General features: G+C 42.6%; 1 protein-coding gene across 2 annotated transcripts; it reads left to right on the forward strand.

The window, feature by feature from the left end:
* The first annotated feature begins 2,472 nt into the window (after nucleotides 1-2,472).
* LOC139550280 (mitochondrial adenyl nucleotide antiporter SLC25A24-like) lies at nucleotides 2,473-18,036 on the forward strand. Of its 2 annotated transcripts, none has more exons than XM_071361077.1 (10): nucleotides 2,473-2,971; nucleotides 4,689-4,812; nucleotides 5,028-5,115; nucleotides 7,311-7,422; nucleotides 10,926-11,084; nucleotides 11,346-11,498; nucleotides 12,603-12,710; nucleotides 15,181-15,348; nucleotides 15,639-15,789; nucleotides 16,089-18,036. In XM_071361077.1, exons 1-10 carry the CDS (start codon nucleotides 2,789-2,791, stop codon nucleotides 16,268-16,270), a joined length of 1,428 nt encoding a protein of 475 aa, XP_071217178.1. In that variant the 5' UTR covers nucleotides 2,473-2,788; the 3' UTR covers nucleotides 16,271-18,036. The 2 variants fall into 2 exon arrangements, with proteins under 2 accessions (XP_071217178.1, XP_071217177.1); XM_071361076.1 differs by having other exon boundaries at nucleotides 2,474-2,971; nucleotides 4,686-4,812.
* The last annotated feature ends 438 nt before the right edge of the window (nucleotides 18,037-18,474 follow it).

An 18,474-nucleotide genomic window follows, 5' to 3' on the forward strand; every position in this document is an offset into this window, starting at 1 on the left:
AAATGTTGCAGTCTGGCTTCGTTTTTTAAAGCTTGACAATGAATAACCAAAACACTAAACCTGCAACAAAATAGCATGATAAACATGTAGCCCAATTACAACAACATTTGAGCAGTAGCCTAGGCTGGCTACAATACATTTTGAGTGCATCATACTGCAAGGCTGTTTAGATAGAACAGTACTCCGTTTATATAAAGTTCTATTTACAGGACACATGCATATACTACAGGACAATGCCCTACATATGAGTGAATGGATGAATAGTCTAAGGGAATGAGAATGTCATATGTTCCTTTAATTGCTACAACCTAGCTACGTTTTTGTTATTTGGAGTTAGAGTATTAAATACTTTTTTGATTAGGGTCGCAGCATATAATGCGCACGTGCCAACATTAGCAGCAAAGGCTGGACAAATATTATTTCTGCTTCTTTTGTTCTAATATGTTAAAATGCTACATACAGAATCTTATTTACATAAGTGGACATTATGAAGGAACACATTTTTTCTAATAAAACAATGGCCAGTTTGAGTTGCAGTTGTAGGCCTATGCAATTTGTTTTGTAAAAACAAACATAATAGCCTATGTCTTGCCCACAAATTCCTTGTGCTTTATCAATATGGCCCATGCACTGATTGAGATTGACAACCCTGGTGTACATATTACAAATATTCCAAAACATGCATCCTGTTTGCAGTAAGGCACTAATGTAATACTGCAAAAAATGTGACAAAGAAATGAACTTGTTCTCGTGAATACACAGCGTTATGTTTGGAGCAAATACAACACAGCACATTACTGAGTACCACTCTCCATATTTTCAAGCATGGTGGTGGCTGCATCATGTTATGGGTATGCTTGTCCTCAGCAAGGACTAGGGAGTTTTTTAGGTTAAAAATAAACGGAATAGAGCTTAGCACAGGCAACAACCAGGTTTTCCTCTAGGATTTTACCTGTGCTTAGCCCCATTCCATTCATTTTTCATCCTGAAAAACTCCTCACTCCTTAATGATTTCAAGCATACCCATAACATGATGCAGCCACCACTATGCTTGCAAATATGGAGAGTGTTACTTAGTAATGTGTTGTATTGAATTTGTCCCAAACATGACAATAAGTATTCTGGACAACAAGTTAAGTGCTTTGTCACATTTTGAGGAGTATTACTTTAGTGCATTGTTGCAAACATGCATGTTTTGGAATATTTGTATTCTGTACAGCTTTTCTTCTTTTCACTCTGTCAATTAGGTTCTGGAGTAACTACAGTGTTGTAACTGTAACTGTTTTAAAGTCAGCATTTGCCTCATGGGGCTCCTGAGTGGTGCAACGGTCTAAGGCACTGCATCTCAGTGCTAGAGGCATCACAACAAACGCTGGTTTGATTCCAGGCTGTATCACAACCTGCTGTGATTGGGAGTCCCATAGAGCGGCGCACAATTGGTTCAGCGTTGTTAGGGTTTGGCCTGGGTAGGCTGTCATTGTAAATAAGAATTTGTTCTTAACTGACTTGCCTAGTTAAATAAAAAATTGTAATATTCCTGAGCGGTTTCCTTCCGCTCCGGCAACTGGTTTAGGAAGGGTGCCTGTATCTTTGAAGTGACTGGGTGTATTGATACACCATCCAAAGTTAAATTAATAACTGCACCATGCTCAAAGGGATATTCAGTCTGCTTTTTGAAATGTATTTACCCATCTAGCAATAGGTGCCCTTCTTGGTGAAGCATTGGAAAAGCTCCCTGTCTTTGTGGATGAATCTGTGTTTGAAATTCACAGCACGACTGAGGGACCTTACAGTAGTCATTCAAAAAATCATGTTTAACACTATTATTGCACAGAGTGAGTCCATTCAACGTATTATGTGACTTGTTAAGCACATTTTTACTCCTGGACTTATTTAGGCTAGCCATAACAAAGGGATGTAATATTTATTGACCCAAGACATTTCAGCATTTCATTTTTAATTAATTTGTATACATTTCTAAAAACATAATTCTACTTTGACATTATGGGGTATCGTGTGTAGGCCAGTGACAAACAACATCTCAATTTAATCAATTTTATATTCAGGCTGTAACACAACAAAATGTGGAGAAAGTGAAGGGGTGTGAATAGTTTCTGAAGGCACTGTTTTCAACAGGAAATGTCTCTGCGCTCTTTACAGAGTGAGACAACGCCCCTAATAAATCTAATTCTATACAACGCAAGCCATTGTATATAGTATATGACTATTAAATAGGCCATCTCAGTTATAAAACACGTTAATAATAACATTGACAGATAAGGTTATCATCACACTACAGCGGCGCACAATTGGCCCAGCGTCGTCCGGGTTTGGCCGGGGTAGACCGTCATTGTAAATAAGAATTTGTTCTTAACTGACTTGCCTAGTTAAATAAAGGTTACAAAAAAATGTTTAAACTGCACAGCCAGGGGCTCTCCTAGCATAGATCAGCATAGGCAACCCCCTTCGCTTTGTTTGCTTCATTCCTTATTATACCACGCCCTCAATTTGACTGCAGCCTCGATGAGTGGATTTCAGGCTATTTGCTGGATATGCAGCAGTATTTACAGGGAGTATGGAGCTGTGTCAGATCGGCGTCACACATTTCGTTAATCAGTATTTTTCTTGTCGCGAACGGAGATAATTACAACGAGCGACTGATTAAGACGACAGACCGCATACCAATGGCTATCTTTTCCCAAGCTGTGGTTTTCAATATTGCTATGCATTCAATTTTCTGAGAAACATAGCCAAGGCCCTATCTATTACCTCTTTTCCAACCGCAACAATGTATCAGGTTATAAGAGGACTTCTACTAACGGACTCCCGATGCTGGGATCCCGACAGTCAAAGGTCATACCAGGACCTGTTCGATAAGCTGGACACCAACAAGGATGGGAAGGTGGATGTTGCCGAATTGAGAGCAGGCCTAACCGCAATGGGCATATCATTCCGCAAAGGTGCAGCGCAGGTAAATGCACATGCAACGAAGAGCCATTATGTTCTATTTCCAAGCAACCTATTCAATTATTATTATTATACATAGCTCAATGATTCAATTGTGAGTGGAACATTAGCCTGGGTGCCAGTTCGTTTTCTGCTCTTTTACCAACTCCTTATGGAATTGTCATGCAAAACATTTGCTTTACAATGACAACGGCGTAGGCAAAAGCACAAACAGATCTGGGACCAAGCTAGTGGAACATATGGGTAGCAATTAAATTAACATATGACATTCTCATTCCCTTAGACTATTCATCCATTCACTGTAGGGCATTTTCCTGTAGTATATGCACGTGTCCTGTAAATAGAACAGTACTTAGTTTATATAAAGTTCTATCTAAACTTTAGTCTTGCAACCAGTTCCTCCCATTTTTACATTTACATTTTAGTCATTTAGCAGACGCTCTTATCCAGAGCGACTTACAGTAGAGTGCATACATTTTATTACATTTTTTTTTTTTTACATACTGAGACAAGGATATCCCTACCGGCCAAACCCTCCCTACCGGCCAAACCCTCCCTAACCCGGACGACGCTATGCCAATTGTGCATCGCCCCACGGATCTCCCGGTTGCGGCCGGCTGCGACAGAGCCTGGGCGCGAACCCAGCCCAGCCTGGGCGCGAACCCAGAGACTCTGGTGGCGCAGCTAGCACTGCGATGCTTTGCCCTAGACCACTGCGCCACCCGCCTCCCCTGTCATGTGTCATATCCAGGAGAGATAGAGCAGTAGTGTTACAGTGCCTGGGGGTATCAGAGCAGGCATGGACCTGTATCCACACATTCTCAGAGTAGAAGTGCTGATATACACTCTTAGAAAAAAGGTGCTCTCTAGAACCTAAAAGGGTTCTTCGGCTGTCTCCATAGGAGAACCCTTTGAAGAACCCTTGTTTGTTCCAGGTAGAACCCTTTTGGTATCAAGTAGAACCATTTGGGTTCAATGTAGAACCTTTTCCACATAGGGTTCTACCTAGAACCGAAAAGGGGTTTACCTGGAACCGAAAAGGGTTATCCTATATAGGGACAGCCAATGAACCCCTTTGGAACCTTTTTTTCTAAGAGTGTAGAATTAGTTCAGCCTTTTCGATCATAATGAATAGGACTATCTGGACAGATGGGGCCCTGATCCTAGATCAGCATTCCTACTCTATGCTTTGTGGATACAGGCCTGGGGCTGGTTTAACTTGCGGGACACACAGGTCGGTTTCATCGTCAATATGACATCCACAGAATAGTTCATCACTTTCATCACTAGACTTTTCTGTCATCGATCAATGTTGCACTAGTTCTCAGAGAATTAGTCAACACTGAGAACTAGTGCATCATTGGTCAAAGGAGAGAAAAGGCTACTTCCTCCACAGTACCAGGGAATGAAAACAGATCTTTTGGTATCTGTTACCAGCTACAGTGGAACATCCCATTGACTTAGCCATCTCCAGACAGTTTGAAATATTCATTACCGTTCAGTATTCAGTCATGTGCATAACATGCTCTTGCAGCTCCACAGTTACATCAACTCTATAACAATACACAGTTTAGGAATGTTATACTGTTCCTGTCTTTGTCTGGGTGTGATCTTGTGTGATGAGCAACCTTGCAGAGTAGCTTGCTTCATAGGCAATGAAGGGTTAAACTTACTACAGTGAGGCAAATAAAATAACCCTCTCATTTGTGTCTGCACAGAAGATTGTATCGTCCGGTGACAAAAACAAAGATGGAGGGCTTGACTTCAACGAGTTCAACAAATATCTGAAAGAGCATGAGAAGAAACTGCGCCTTACGTTCAAGAGCTTGGACAAAAACAACGACGGTATTATCATTTTTATACGAAACGTTTATTTGAATAGTTTAGAAGAAGAACAGTACATGATGAGACCTGTCAGAATGACACAATTCTTATAACAATGTAATAATATCACTGTTATAAAGCAACAAGGCATGATAGAACAAGCATCATACTTATCAGCATTTAGCTACAGAATGTACTTTAACTACACATTGAAATGTCTCCGTCATTTCCTCCAGGGCGCATCGATGCCTCTGAGATTAAGCAGTCCCTTGAAGAGCTGGGCATGGACATCACCCAGGAAGAGGCCCAGACCATCCTACAAAGGTTTGTCCTCATAAATCACTCATTGCTTGCATTTTGTACTCTAACCCAGGGCTGACAATAAATCGAATTTACATTGAAATCGCAATATTGACATGTGCAATATCCATATCGCAAGAGATCCATATCGCAATATTTGGAAACTCATGTCAGCCGTGGGTAATGTCCGCTTTTATAGTTTACTCCATGTTTTTCTCTTGCAGCTGTTTCCCACACACAACAAGCTCCGCTCCATGTCACTTAAGCAGCGCAGTTCCTCCATGCTGTTAGATTTACTATACATTTGCATGCGGTTCTGTTGGGTCAAATGCAGTCAACCGATTGCTCCAAACCAGAATGATGCTGCTTTCCACTTTGCTTCTTAATAGAAGTCATTCTATTTACAGTACCAGTCAACAGTTTGGACACACCTACTTATTCCAGGGTTTTTCTTTATTTTTAATATTTTCTTCATTGTAGAATAATAGTGAATACATCAACACTATGAAATAACACAGATGGAATCATGTAGTAACCAAAAAAGTGTTAAACAAATCAAAATATAGTTTATATTTGAGATTCTTCAAAGTAGCCACCCTTTGCCTTGATGACAGCTTTGCACACTCTTGTCATTCTCTCAACCAGCTTCATAAGTTAGTCACCTAGAATGCATTTCAATTATCAGGTGTGCCTTGTTAATTTGTGGAATTTATTTCCTTCTTAATGCGTTTGAGCCAATCAGTTGTGTTGTGACAAGGTAGGGGTGCCATACAGAAGACTGCCCTATTTGGTAAAAGACCAAGTCCATATTATTGCAAGAACAGCTAAAATAAGCAAAGAGAAATGACAGTCCATCTTTACTTTAAGACATGAAGGTCAGTCAATCTGGAAAATTTCAAGAGCTTTGAAAGTTTCTTCAAGTGCAGTCACTAAAACCATCTCTCTTGAGGACCGCCACAGGAAAGGAAGACCCAGAGTTACCTCTGTTGCAGAGGACAAGTTCATTAGAGTTAACTGCACCTCAGATTTAAGCCCAAATAAATTCTTCACAGAGTTCAAGTAACAGACACATCTCAACATCAACTGTTCAGAGGACACTGCGTGAATCAGGTCTTCATGGTCGAATTGCTGAAAAGAAACTATTACTAAAGGACACCAATAAGAAGAGACTTGCTTGGGCCTAGAAACACGAGCAATGGACATTAGACCGGTGGAAATCTGTCCTTTGGTCTGATGAGTCCAAATTTGAGATTTTTGGTTCCAACCACCGTGTCTTTGTGAGACGCATAGTAGGTGAACAGATGATCTCCGCATGTGTGGTTCCCACCGTGAAGCATGGAGGAGGAAGTGTTATGGTGTGGGGGTGCTTTGCTGGTGATGCTGTCAGTGAATTATTTAGAATTCAAGGCACACTTAACCAGTATGTCTACCACAGCATTCTGCAGCGATACACCATCCCATCTGGTTTGCGCTTAGTGGGACTATCATTTGTTTTTCAACAGGACAATGACCCAACACACCTCCGGGCTGTGTAAGGGATATTTGACCAAGAAGGAGAGTGATGGAGTGCTGCATCAGATGACCTGGCCTCCACAATCACCTGACCTCAACCCAGTTGAGATGGTTTGGGATGAGTTGGACCGCAGAGTGAAGGAAAATAAGCCAACAAGTGCTCAGCATATGTGGGAACTCCTTCAAGACTGTTGGAAAAGCATTCCTCATGAAGCTGGTTGAGAGAATCCTAAGAGTGTGCAAAGCTGTCATCAAGGCAAAGGGTGGCTACTTTGAAGAATCTCAAATATATTTTGATTTGTTTAACACTTTTGTGGTTACTACATGATTCCATATTTCTTCTTTCATAGTTTTGATGTCTTCACTATTATTTTACAATGTAGAAAATAGTAAAAATAAAGAAAAACCCTTGAATGAGTCCAAACTTTTGACTGGTACTGTATATTATTCCAACAGTTTACCTAAGTGTTTAGATTGTTATTGCACATCAAATCGCAATTGAAATATTTGATGAAAATATTTGCCCATATCGTGCAGCCCTACTCTAAGAATTTAGATTCAACTAATCAGAAATCCATTGATTTGTTGAATCAGTGTTAGTGCTGGGCTGCAACAAAAGTAATAAAGTTGGCTTAAGCAGATGCAGAATGGCAACCAGGCTAGTACTGTTACTACCTGCTCTGTGATCTCATATCCTGCCTGTGCAGCATGGACATCGATGGCACCATGATGGTGGACTGGAACGAGTGGAGGGATCACTTCCTGTTCAACCCTGCCCATAACCTGAACGAGATCGTACGCTACTGGAAACACTCCACAGTCAGTGGGTCAACCAGTCCTAGTGCACACACACGCCACACACACACACAGCACACACACACACACACACAAACACACACAAACACACACACACACACACACACACACACACACAGCACACACACGCCACACACACACACAGCACACACACGCCACACACACACACAGCACACACACGCCACACACACACACAGCACACACACGCCACACACAAACACACACAAACACAGCACACACACGCCACACACACACACAGCACACACATGCACACACACGCACTCACACAAACACAGCACACACACGCCACACACAAACACAGCACACACACGCCACACACACACACACAGCACACACACGCCACACACAAACACACACAAACACAGCACACACACGCCACACACACACACAGCACACACATGCACACACACGCCACACACAAACACAGCACACACACGCCACACACACACACGCCACACACACACACAGCACACACACGCCACACACAAACACAGCACACACACGCCACACACAAACACAGCACACACACGCCACACACAAACACAGCACACACACGCCACACACAAACACAGCACACACACGCCACACACAAACACAGCACACACACGCCACACACAAACACAGCACACACACGCCACACACAAACACAGCACACACATGCACACACACGCCACACACACACACAGCACACACATGCACACACACGCACTCACACAAACACAGCACACACATGCACACACACGCACTCACACGTCCATCTCTTGAAGGAATGAAGGAACTTGATGGGTGTAAGCAACAATATGGGATAAAAACTCCTGTCCAATTTTTCAAATCAATTAAGGGCCATCAATAATTCAGATTGTGATAATGTTTGTGTCTGTCTTTGGGCCTTGTAATGTAAATGCACTGACCAACAGCCTCACCACAGTGCTCAAATAATAAGACACAGATTACCTAAAGCAGCCTCCAGATCAAGCAGTACAGTGAATGTAGGCCTTCTAGACTATTCTCTGTAATAGCCGTTTAACTGTCAAACTGTGTGGAGTACAATGCTGTTTCCACTTTGACTTTGACTTTGGACTTTTATCAGAAAAATGTACAGTTTTTGCTTATCTCCAGTGGGGTTATCTTGCAAAGTTTATTTCTAGCAAATAGTGAGCGGCTTCCATAACGTACTGTTGAGACTACCTGTTAAAAGAGTATTACTGTTACTGCTTGTGTCACTGTTTGTGGTGGGATACAGATGTAGTATCTTCATTTGATCACTCTGTTACTGAGAATTCAAATGAGCTTAGTGATTTCCATAAATTCACTGAACACCTACAGTTCTCTCTCTCTCTCTCTCTCGCTCAGACGCTAAAGCACCACACATAATAAATGTCCTACTACTGCGACATTCAAAGGTACAAAAATGTCTCTGAAATGCAGCCATACACATCAACAACCTCTGTTATATATAGTTTAATTACACAAGATATATATTGTTCTCCACTACGACATTCAAGTATATCCAAAATGGACCTAAACTAAAGCCTACAGTCGTGGCCAAAAGTTTTGAGAATGACACAAACATTAATTTTCACAAAGTCTGCTGCCTCAGTTTGTATGATGGCAATTTGCATATACTCCAGAATGTTATGAAGAGTGATCAGATGAATTGCAATTAATTGCAAAGTCCCTCTTTGCCATGCAAATTAACTGAATCCCCCCAAAAACATTTCCACTGCATTTCAGCCCTGCCACAAAAGGACCAGCTGACATAATGTCAGTGATTCTCTCATTAACACAGGTGTGTAAGTGTTGACGAGGACAAGGCTGGAGATCACTCTATCATGCTGATTGAGTTCGAATAACAGACTGGAAGCTTCAAAAGGAGGGTTGTGCTTGGAATCATTGTTCTTCCTCTGTCAACCATGGTTACCTGCAAGGAAACACGTGCCGTCATCATTGCTTTGCACAAAAAGGGCTTCACAGGCAAGGATATTGCTGCCAGTAAGATTGCACCTAATCAACCATTTATCAGATCATCAAGAACTTCAAGTAGAGCGGTTCAATTGTTGTGAAGAAGGCTTCAGGGCACCCAAGAAAGTCCAGCAAGCGCCAGGACCGTCTCCTAAAGTTGATTCAGGTGCGGGATCGGGGCACCACCAGTACAGAGCTTGCTCAGGAATGGCAGCAGGCAGGTGCATCTGCACGCACAGTGAGGCGAAGACTTTTGGAGGATGGACTGGTGTCAAGAAGGGCAGCAAAGAAGCCACTCCTCTCCAGGAAAAACATCAGGGACAGACTGATATTCTGCAAAGGGTACAGGGATTGGACTGCTGAGGAAGTCATTTTCTCTGATGACTCCCCTTTCCGATTGTTTGGGGCATCCGGAAAAAATCTTGTCCGGAGAAGACAAGGTGAGCGCTACCATCAGTCCTGTGTCATGCCAACAGTAAAGTATCCTGAGAACATTCATGTGTGGGGTTGCTTCTCAGCCAAGGGATTGGGCTCACTCACAATTTTGCCTAAGAACACAGCCATGAATAAAGAATGGTACCAACACATCCTCCGAGAGCAACTTCTCCCAACCATCCAGGAACAGTTTGGTGACGAACAATGCCTTTTCCAGCATGATGGAGCACCTTGCCATAAGGCAAAAGTGATAACTAAGTGGCTTGGGGAACAAAACATCGATATTTTGGGTCCATGGCCAGGAAACTCCCCAGACCTTAATCCCATTGAGAACTTGTGGTCAATCCTCAAGAGGCGGGTGGACAAACAAAAACCCACACATTCTGACAAATTCCAAGCATTTATTATGCAAGAATGGGCTGCCATCAGTCAGGATGGGGCCCAGAAGTTAATTGACAGCATGCCAGGGCGGATTGCAGAGGTCTTGAAAAAGAATGGTCAACACTGCAAATATTTCCTCTTTGCATCAACTTCATGCAATTGTCAATAAAAGCGTTTGACATGTATGAAATGCTTGTAATTATACTTCATTATTCCATAGTAACATCTGACAAAAATATCTAAAGACACTGAAGCAGCAGACTTTGTGAAAATTAATATTTGTGTCATTCTCAAAACTTTTGGCCACTGTAGACTATCAAAACTAATTTCATGTTAGAAATTATCACTTAAAAAAAATACATATTCTAATTGTCCTGCTGGAGGATTATTTGACTCCTTTGACAAAACTGGTCAAATGAAGATACTACATATGTAGCAGGTGTTGGTAGACAGTTTCAGCACTGTATGAGAATAGGCCTGCTGGTTGGGGAGGTAGAAGTCTGGTTAGGCCTTGGCACTGTATTGACCACATCTGTTACTTACTATAGCTCGAAGGTTATCTTTGGGCAATCTGATGAAGAATGGGAAGTTGGAACAACATGAAAGACCGACTGAACAGTTTACTATAAGAATACATGTATTGATCGTACAGAATTCCTGTCCCAGCAGTTTGGCACCTGTTCAAGCTAATATTTTTTATTCACCAGGTGCTGGACATAGGAGAGAGCATTGCCATCCCTGATGAGTTCACAGAGGAGGAGAAGACCTCGGGAGGCTGGTGGAGACAGCTGGCTGCCGGGGCGATGGCCGGGGCGGTCTCTCGCACGGGCACCGCCCCCCTGGACAGGGTGAAGGTCTTCATGCAGGTAGAGCACCGGAAAGGTTGTCATAGTCTGACCACTCTATGGAGGCCGAAAGTAGACCGCTTTATATGATTTCACTTCTAACTACTGTATAACCCTTATCACAAACCTTACACATTTATTTTAGAGTTTTTCTCTTATAAAGTTTTTGAGGCCTACAACCCTTTACAAAGTGAAGTGTTGGAGACAAAGTGAAAAGCACTACAGGAATGCTACCTACCCATCAGTATTGTGTAATCTACAACACCTGTGGTTGTGGTTCAGGTCCACTCCTCCAAGTCCAACCGGATCACCCTGTTGGGAGGATTGAAACAGATGATTAAGGAAGGGGGCGTGGCCTCACTATGGCGAGGGAACGGGATCAACGTGTTAAAGATCGCCCCTGAGACCGCTATCAAATTCATGGCCTACGAACAGGTTGGACACTGTTTCATATCTTTACTATGATGGAGGTAGACAACAAGAGGTAGACCTAGAGAGAAAGACACAGTGACATATGGAAAGCAGGAAGAAATGAATCAAACGATAGCGAGGAAAGGAAACATGAATGAAATAGGAAGATAGACAGCGAGAGGGAAGACAAACAGAGAAAGAAAGGGAAGACAGACAGAGACAGAGAGGGAAGACGGACAGAGACAGAGAGGGAAGACGGAGGGAAGACAGAGAGAGACAGAGAGGGAAGACGGACAGAGACAGAGAGGGAAGACGGACAGAGACAGAGAGGGAAGACGGACAGAGAAAGAGAGGGAAGACAGACAGAGAAAGATAGGGAAGACAGAGAGAGAAAGAGAGGGAAAACAGAGAGAGAAAGAGAGGGAAGACAGAAAGAGAGGGAAAACAGAGAGAGAAAGAGAGGGAAGACAGACAGAGACAGAGAGGGACAGAGTGGGAAGACGGACAGAGACAGAGAGGGAAGACAGAGAGAGACAGAGTGGGAAGACGGACAGAGAAAGAAAGGGAAGACAGATAGACAGAGAGGGAAGACAGACAGAGCGAGAGAGGGAAGACGCACAGAGCGAGAGAGGGAAGACAGACAGAGACGGGGAGGGAAGACGGACAGAGACAGAGAGGGAAGACAGACAGCGAAAGAGAGAGGGACGACGGACAGAGAAAGAGAGGGACGACAGAGAGAGACAGAGAGGGAAGACAGACAGAGAAAGAGAGAGGGACGACGGACAGAGAAAGAGAGGGAAGACGGACAGAGCGAGAGAGGGAAGACAGACAGAGCGAGAGAGGGAAGACGGACAGAGCGAAAGAGGAAAGACGGACAGAGCGAGAGAGGGAAGACAGCCAGAGAGAGGGAAGACAGCCAGACAGAGAGGGAAGACGGACAGAGCGAGAGAGGAAAGACGGACAGAGCGAGAGAGGGAAGACAGACAGAGAGGGAAGACAGCCAGACAGAGAGGGAAGACGGGCAGAGCGAGAGAGGAAAGACGGACAGAGGAAGCGAGGGAAGGTGGAAGAAAGGGTAAATGTTGTGATAGTATCTCTGTGTTGTCTTCATGACGTATCTCCTGTCAGTATAAGAAGCTGCTGACACCAGAGGGAGGGAAGGTTCAGACCCACCAGAGGTTCATGGCTGGGTCTCTGGCAGGAGCCACAGCCCAGTCGTCCATCTACCCCATGGAGGTGAGACCACCCACTGTCACTTTCAGGTCTCTGGAATTCATTTCATCAAGTATTCTATTAACATTCCAAAGACATTTCCGTCTACTTCGGTCAATTTCATCAAGTGGCATTCATGAAACATTTTTATCTTGGTGAGAGAGAAATGCTAGTTCTCAGAAATACAATGAGCTCCAAAAGTATTGGGATCGTGACACATTTTTTTGTTGTCGTTTTGGCTCTATTCTCCAGCACTTTGGATTTGAAATTATGCAATGATTATAAGGTTAAAGTGCAGACTGTCAACTTTAATTTGAGGGTCTTTTCATCCATATCTGGGGAACCGTTTAGAACCGTACAGCACTTTTTAGGGGACCTAAAGTATTGGAACAAATTCACTTGTATGTGTATTAAAGTAGTAAAAATGTAAGTATTTGGTCCCGTATTCACAGCACACAATGACTACATCAAGCTTGTGACACATTTGTTTTGGTTGTTTCAGATTATTTTGTGCCCAATAGAAATGAATGGTAAACAATGTATTGTGTCATTTTGAAGTCACTTTTATTGTAAATAAGATTTGTAAATACCCCTAAGACATGCTAACCTCTCACCATTACAATAACAGGGGAGGTTAGCATTCCCCCCAAGACATGCTAATCTCTCTCCATTACAATAACAGGGGAGGTTAGCATTCCCCCCAAGACATGCTAACCTCTCACCATTACAATAACAGGGGAGGCTAGCATTCCCCGCAAGACATGATAATCTCTCTCCATTACAATAACAGGGGAGGTTAGCATTCCCCCCAAGACATGCCAATCTCTCTCCATTACAATAACAGGGGAGGTTAGCATTCCCCCCAAGACATGCTAACCTCTCACCATTACAATAACAGGGGAGGTTAGCATTCCCCCCAAGACATGCTAACCTCTCACCATTACAATAACAGGGGAGGTTAGCATTCCCCCCAAGACATGCTAACCTCTCACCATTACAATAACAGGGGAGGCTAGCATTCCCCCCAAGACATGCTAACCTCTCACCATTACAATAACACGGGAGGTTAGCATTCCCCCCAAGACATGCTAACCTCTCACCATTACAATAACAGGGGAGGTTAGCATTCCCCCCAAGACATGATAACCTCTCTCCATTACAATAACAGGGGAGGTTAGCATTCCCCCCAAGACATGCTAACCTCTCACCATTACAATAACAGGGGAAGGTAGAATTTTTGGGGGGTATGATCTTTGTGCGTCTAACTTTCTCATTCATCATTATCCGTAGTCATGGTAGCATCCACGTTAATGTAGAAGTGTTTAGAAATATTATTTTCTTAATCACAATAAAAGTAACTCCAAAATGACACAATACATTATTTACCATTAATTTCTATTTGGGTACAAAGTAATCTGAAACGCAACCAAAACAAACAGCAAATGCATCCAACAAGTTTGTGTAGTCACAAGCGTAATGTAATCATTGCGTGCTGTGAATATGGGACCAAATACGAAACTTATGACTACTTTAATACACATATAAGTGAATTTGTCCCAATGCTTTTGGTCCCCTAAAATGAGGTGACTATGATAAAAATACCCTAAAATTAAAGCTGACAAGAGTTTAAAAAAGTGAATTTACATTATTAAGTAGTAGATGGTTTTATTAGTCAAATATTTATTTCAGTGCTGCTGACAGTAAATAGGTGAATTTTGTATGTCCTTCCATCAATAAAGTAGTAACAGATACATTTTGACTGTCATGTGTAACCTCAGTCATTGTATCATTTCAAATCTAAAGTGCTTGAGTACAAAACAATAACAGAAATGTTCACTGTAGCTTGAACGTAAAAGTTGAAACAAGAGTGCAATTCTCTGTGTTGTTACTATTTATTCATGACAAATAAGCTACGTAAAAAGGCTCAAACTTCTGTCCCGCTAGATAGTGGCATTAGATGGCACACCATTCATTTTGGCTTCTCGTAAAGCAGTGCATTTACACGGTTACTCACCCATTTGTAGTCTAAATAAAATAAGACACTTATGTTTTATCTACTCTCTCTCTCTCTCCTCTATCCTCTCTCCTCTCTCCTCTCTCCTCTCTCCTCTCTCCTCTCTCCCCTCTCTCCTCTCTCTCTCTCTCTCTCTCTCTCCTCTCTCCTCTCTCCTCTCTCCTCTCTCTCCTCTCTCCTCTCTCCTCTCTCCCTCTCTCTCTCTCTCTCTCTCTCTCTCCTCTCTCTCCTCTCTCCTCTCTCCTCTCTCCTCTCTCCCCTCTCCTCTCTCTCTCTCTCTCTCTCTCCTCTCTCCTCTCTCCTCTCTCCTCTCTCCTCTCTCCCCTCTCCTCTCTCCCCTCTCTCCTCTCTCTCTCCTCTCTCCCCTCTCTCCTCTCTCTCTCTCTCTCTCTCTCTCTCTCTCTCTCTCTCTCTCTCTCTCTCTCTCTCTCTCTCTCTCTCTCTCCTCTCTCTCTCCTCTCTCTCCTCCTCTCTTTTTAGGTCATGAAGACCAGACTGACTCTGGGGAAAACTGGCCAGTATAATGGAATGTTTGACTGTGCCAAGAAGATTCTGAGGAAAGAGGGCATCAAAGCCTTCTATAAAGGCTACACTCCCAACATGATAGGCATCATTCCCTATGCTGGCATCGACCTAGCTGTTTACGAGGTCTGCAGGCTGATGATTCATATCACTGAGTCAATGCTATTCCTCATTACAGTAACACAATGATTTACAGTTCACTGACATGTATTACTAAAACAGAGAATTCCATCATCTTGGAAGTTTTTCAGGACTCAAGAATTAAATCCAGTGAATCCACTGAATTGCGTTTATCTAAATGAGGGAAGGCTTACAACATTAATGTGACCACTGTCTGAACACAGATTTCCTGTGGTGGCAGTCACATCCCTAAATGATCCTTGTTGATTACCCCACCCTGTGTTTGTGTACCCCAGAGCCTGAAGAATGCCTGGTTGTCCAGCTATGCCAAAGACACGGCCAACCCTGGCATCCTGGTGCTGTTAGGATGTGGCACCATCTCCAGCACGTGTGGCCAGCTGGCCAGCTACCCCCTCGCCCTGCTCCGCACACGCATGCAGGCGCAAGGTAATACATGACAATCAAAATGCATCTGTTACTACTTTATTGATTGAAGAGGAAAAACAATGGACATACAAAAATCACCTATTTACTGTCAAAGCTCTCCAGCAGCACTGAAATAAATATTTGACGAATAAAACCATCTGCTACTTAATCATATAATTTTTTTTTTTTACTCTATGGTTAAACAGAGATCATCTGATTGCCATGAGAGAGAAACTAAGTGCAAACCTGAGGTAGTGAGTGTGAACAAACTAACCTTTTATTTTACTCCTGCGTCCTTTCTTTCACTATCTGTTTCACAGCAACTCTGGATGCGTCAGACAAGTCCACCATGAGTGGGCTACTGAAGGGGATCCTGGCTAACGAGGGGTTCTTTGGACTCTACCGGGGTATCCTGCCCAACTTCATGAAAGTCATTCCTGCTGTGAGCATCAGCTATGTGGTCTACGAATACATGAAGACCGGCCTGGGGATCTCCAAATGAGGACTGATCCATCTCCGGATGATGCAGGGATCGTGAAATAGGCTGTTAGATCGTTAGATCTTTTAGACAGTCAACCAGATTTGTGTTGCACATAGACTTCTATGTTCTCGCGTAGCCAAACATCGAGATCACGTTCGCTCTGGGAGTCTCGCAAGGAGAGGCTAAGGCTCGTTGGAACTGGGCCATATCAGTAAAACTCCCAAAATGACGTTCACCCCTTTAATGCACAGAGATATGAGACATATCCAACACACAAGATGGTGCAATATAACTGAGAAGAACTGCATTATGGGTCTTACACTGTATAGAGGGAAAGGAAACGGTATTCAGGTGAACACTGTTGAGAGCTTTGTCTGAAGTATTTTCTGTTCTTCTGTAATATGAAGTACTCCATGCGCACGTAAGAGATTACATTATTGTTTAAGTGTGCCTTACCCTCAGTTAAATATCATAATTGTATATTTTATTTGGTTGGTTTTTATTTATGTTTTTACACTTTCAGTGTAATGCTATGTTTTTCATGTGTTTTTTCCCCATATGTATTTCCATTGTTGTTCTTGACTGTTAAACTGTATCCCTAGCAAAATATTTATAGTTACAAACTTGCATGCAAATATTGCCTGTCAATCATGAATGGAGCTGAGGGAAAGTCTTAAAAACGGAGAAATTCAATCTGTTAATACTGGAATTCAGAATAATCCCACCCGTGTCACACACACACACACACACACACACACACACACACACACACACACACACACACACACACACACACACACACACACACACACACACACACACACACACACACACACACACACACACACACACACAAACCTGCAATTCAATACACACACACACACACACACATGCATGCCATGCACGCAGTTAACATTTCGAGTTAGACCAATTGTTATTATGTTGCCTCAATGTCTTAATTATGTTTGAGTATGTAATACTGTTATACCTGAATCGATTGACATTGTGAGCGATGTATGAATGTTCTCACTGAGCTCACAAAGCTTAGACTGAAAGAAAAGCATTGCATGTGTTATGGGTCAATACAAGTGTTTACAGACAGTTGTCCAAGAATCAATGTTGACAATGGAAAGGATTGGAGTGCTCCCTTTGCAAAGGCTAATCCTCTATCTCAATGCTGTGTGCATGGCGCCATCTAGAGGGCTTCCAACAAACGCAGTGCAAGTTTGTGAATGCTGTGTCCGCAAATGATGAAATAGAAATTTGTCATTTCTAGATGATTCAAACTTCTTTTGACGTAATCGATCGAACGCCATGAACCTGTTTGAAATAAAACAAAACAGAAAACAATGCTGCAGAACTTTTATTTCTAGGCTATAGAGCTAAGGAGGGCTACTACTACTACAAATGGTAAGGGGATGTTTATCATGTTCTTTCAAGAATATAATACGTTTTTAAAGGCTCTGGCTATTTGTATAGGAGAAACCCTCGGTTAACCCTCATGTTGTGTTCGTTTCATGTTAATTAATTCTGTGTTCCTGGTCCAAAATGACCGCCCCGTTATAGCTGATTATAAATCCATAATAATACATATATTATCACCTAATGTTGTGTTAGATCTTTTTATCAACTTAAGTTCTTGTGAACATTACAAGTTTTGAACTTCTATTTGTTATTTATGGCCTGTAGGCCTCATTGACCTGAGCTCATGCAACTCGTTTTTGAGTTAAAAAAAAAGCACAATGTATGGATTATTTTGACTATAATAAATACTCAGATGAAACATATTGTGCTATTTATCACAGACTACTTTCTCCTCTAATGCATCTTCACTGTCAGTTTCCTGGCCTCTCTCCTCCTCACAGATATGATCAAGAGCCTCACATACAGCAAGGCCTCAAAAAAGCTATATATACCAGAGCTGCGAGAAAAGTTATATATATTATTGAAACAATGCTGTGATTATTTGTGAGAATGCCAACAGGTGTGGTTCCCGTGGGGGAAAGATTCTACTTGGGAAAGGTTCCCGTGGGGGTTGCCATGGAAGCCAAGAAGGGGAGTGAGGTGTGTGTGTGATTGTGTGCTCAAACACACATGCATGTGGGGGTCTCGGAGAGGAAGTATGTCTGTCTGATGAATGGGCATGTGCCTGAACTAAATTTTATACTCTAATTGTAGTCTCACCTATTCATTTCTAATGACCGGTCATTTTTGACCAGGAACAC

Source organism: Salvelinus alpinus, chromosome 23 (genome assembly GCF_045679555.1).
Source record: "Salvelinus alpinus chromosome 23, SLU_Salpinus.1, whole genome shotgun sequence".
In the NCBI taxonomy this organism is placed as follows: domain Eukaryota; kingdom Metazoa; phylum Chordata; class Actinopteri; order Salmoniformes; family Salmonidae; genus Salvelinus; species Salvelinus alpinus.

Excerpts from the sequence above, each read along its gene's own strand:
- LOC139550280 (XM_071361076.1), top strand. The coding sequence starts at position 2,789 with ATGTATCAGGTTATAAGAGGACTTCTACTAACGGACTCCCGATGCTGG. Across the intron at positions 7,423-10,925 it reads GCTACTGGAAACACTCCACA|GTGCTGGACATAGGAGAGAG; the intron begins GTCAGTGGGTCA and ends TTTATTCACCAG. Across the intron at positions 15,349-15,638 it reads TCGACCTAGCTGTTTACGAG|AGCCTGAAGAATGCCTGGTT; the intron begins GTCTGCAGGCTG and ends TGTGTACCCCAG.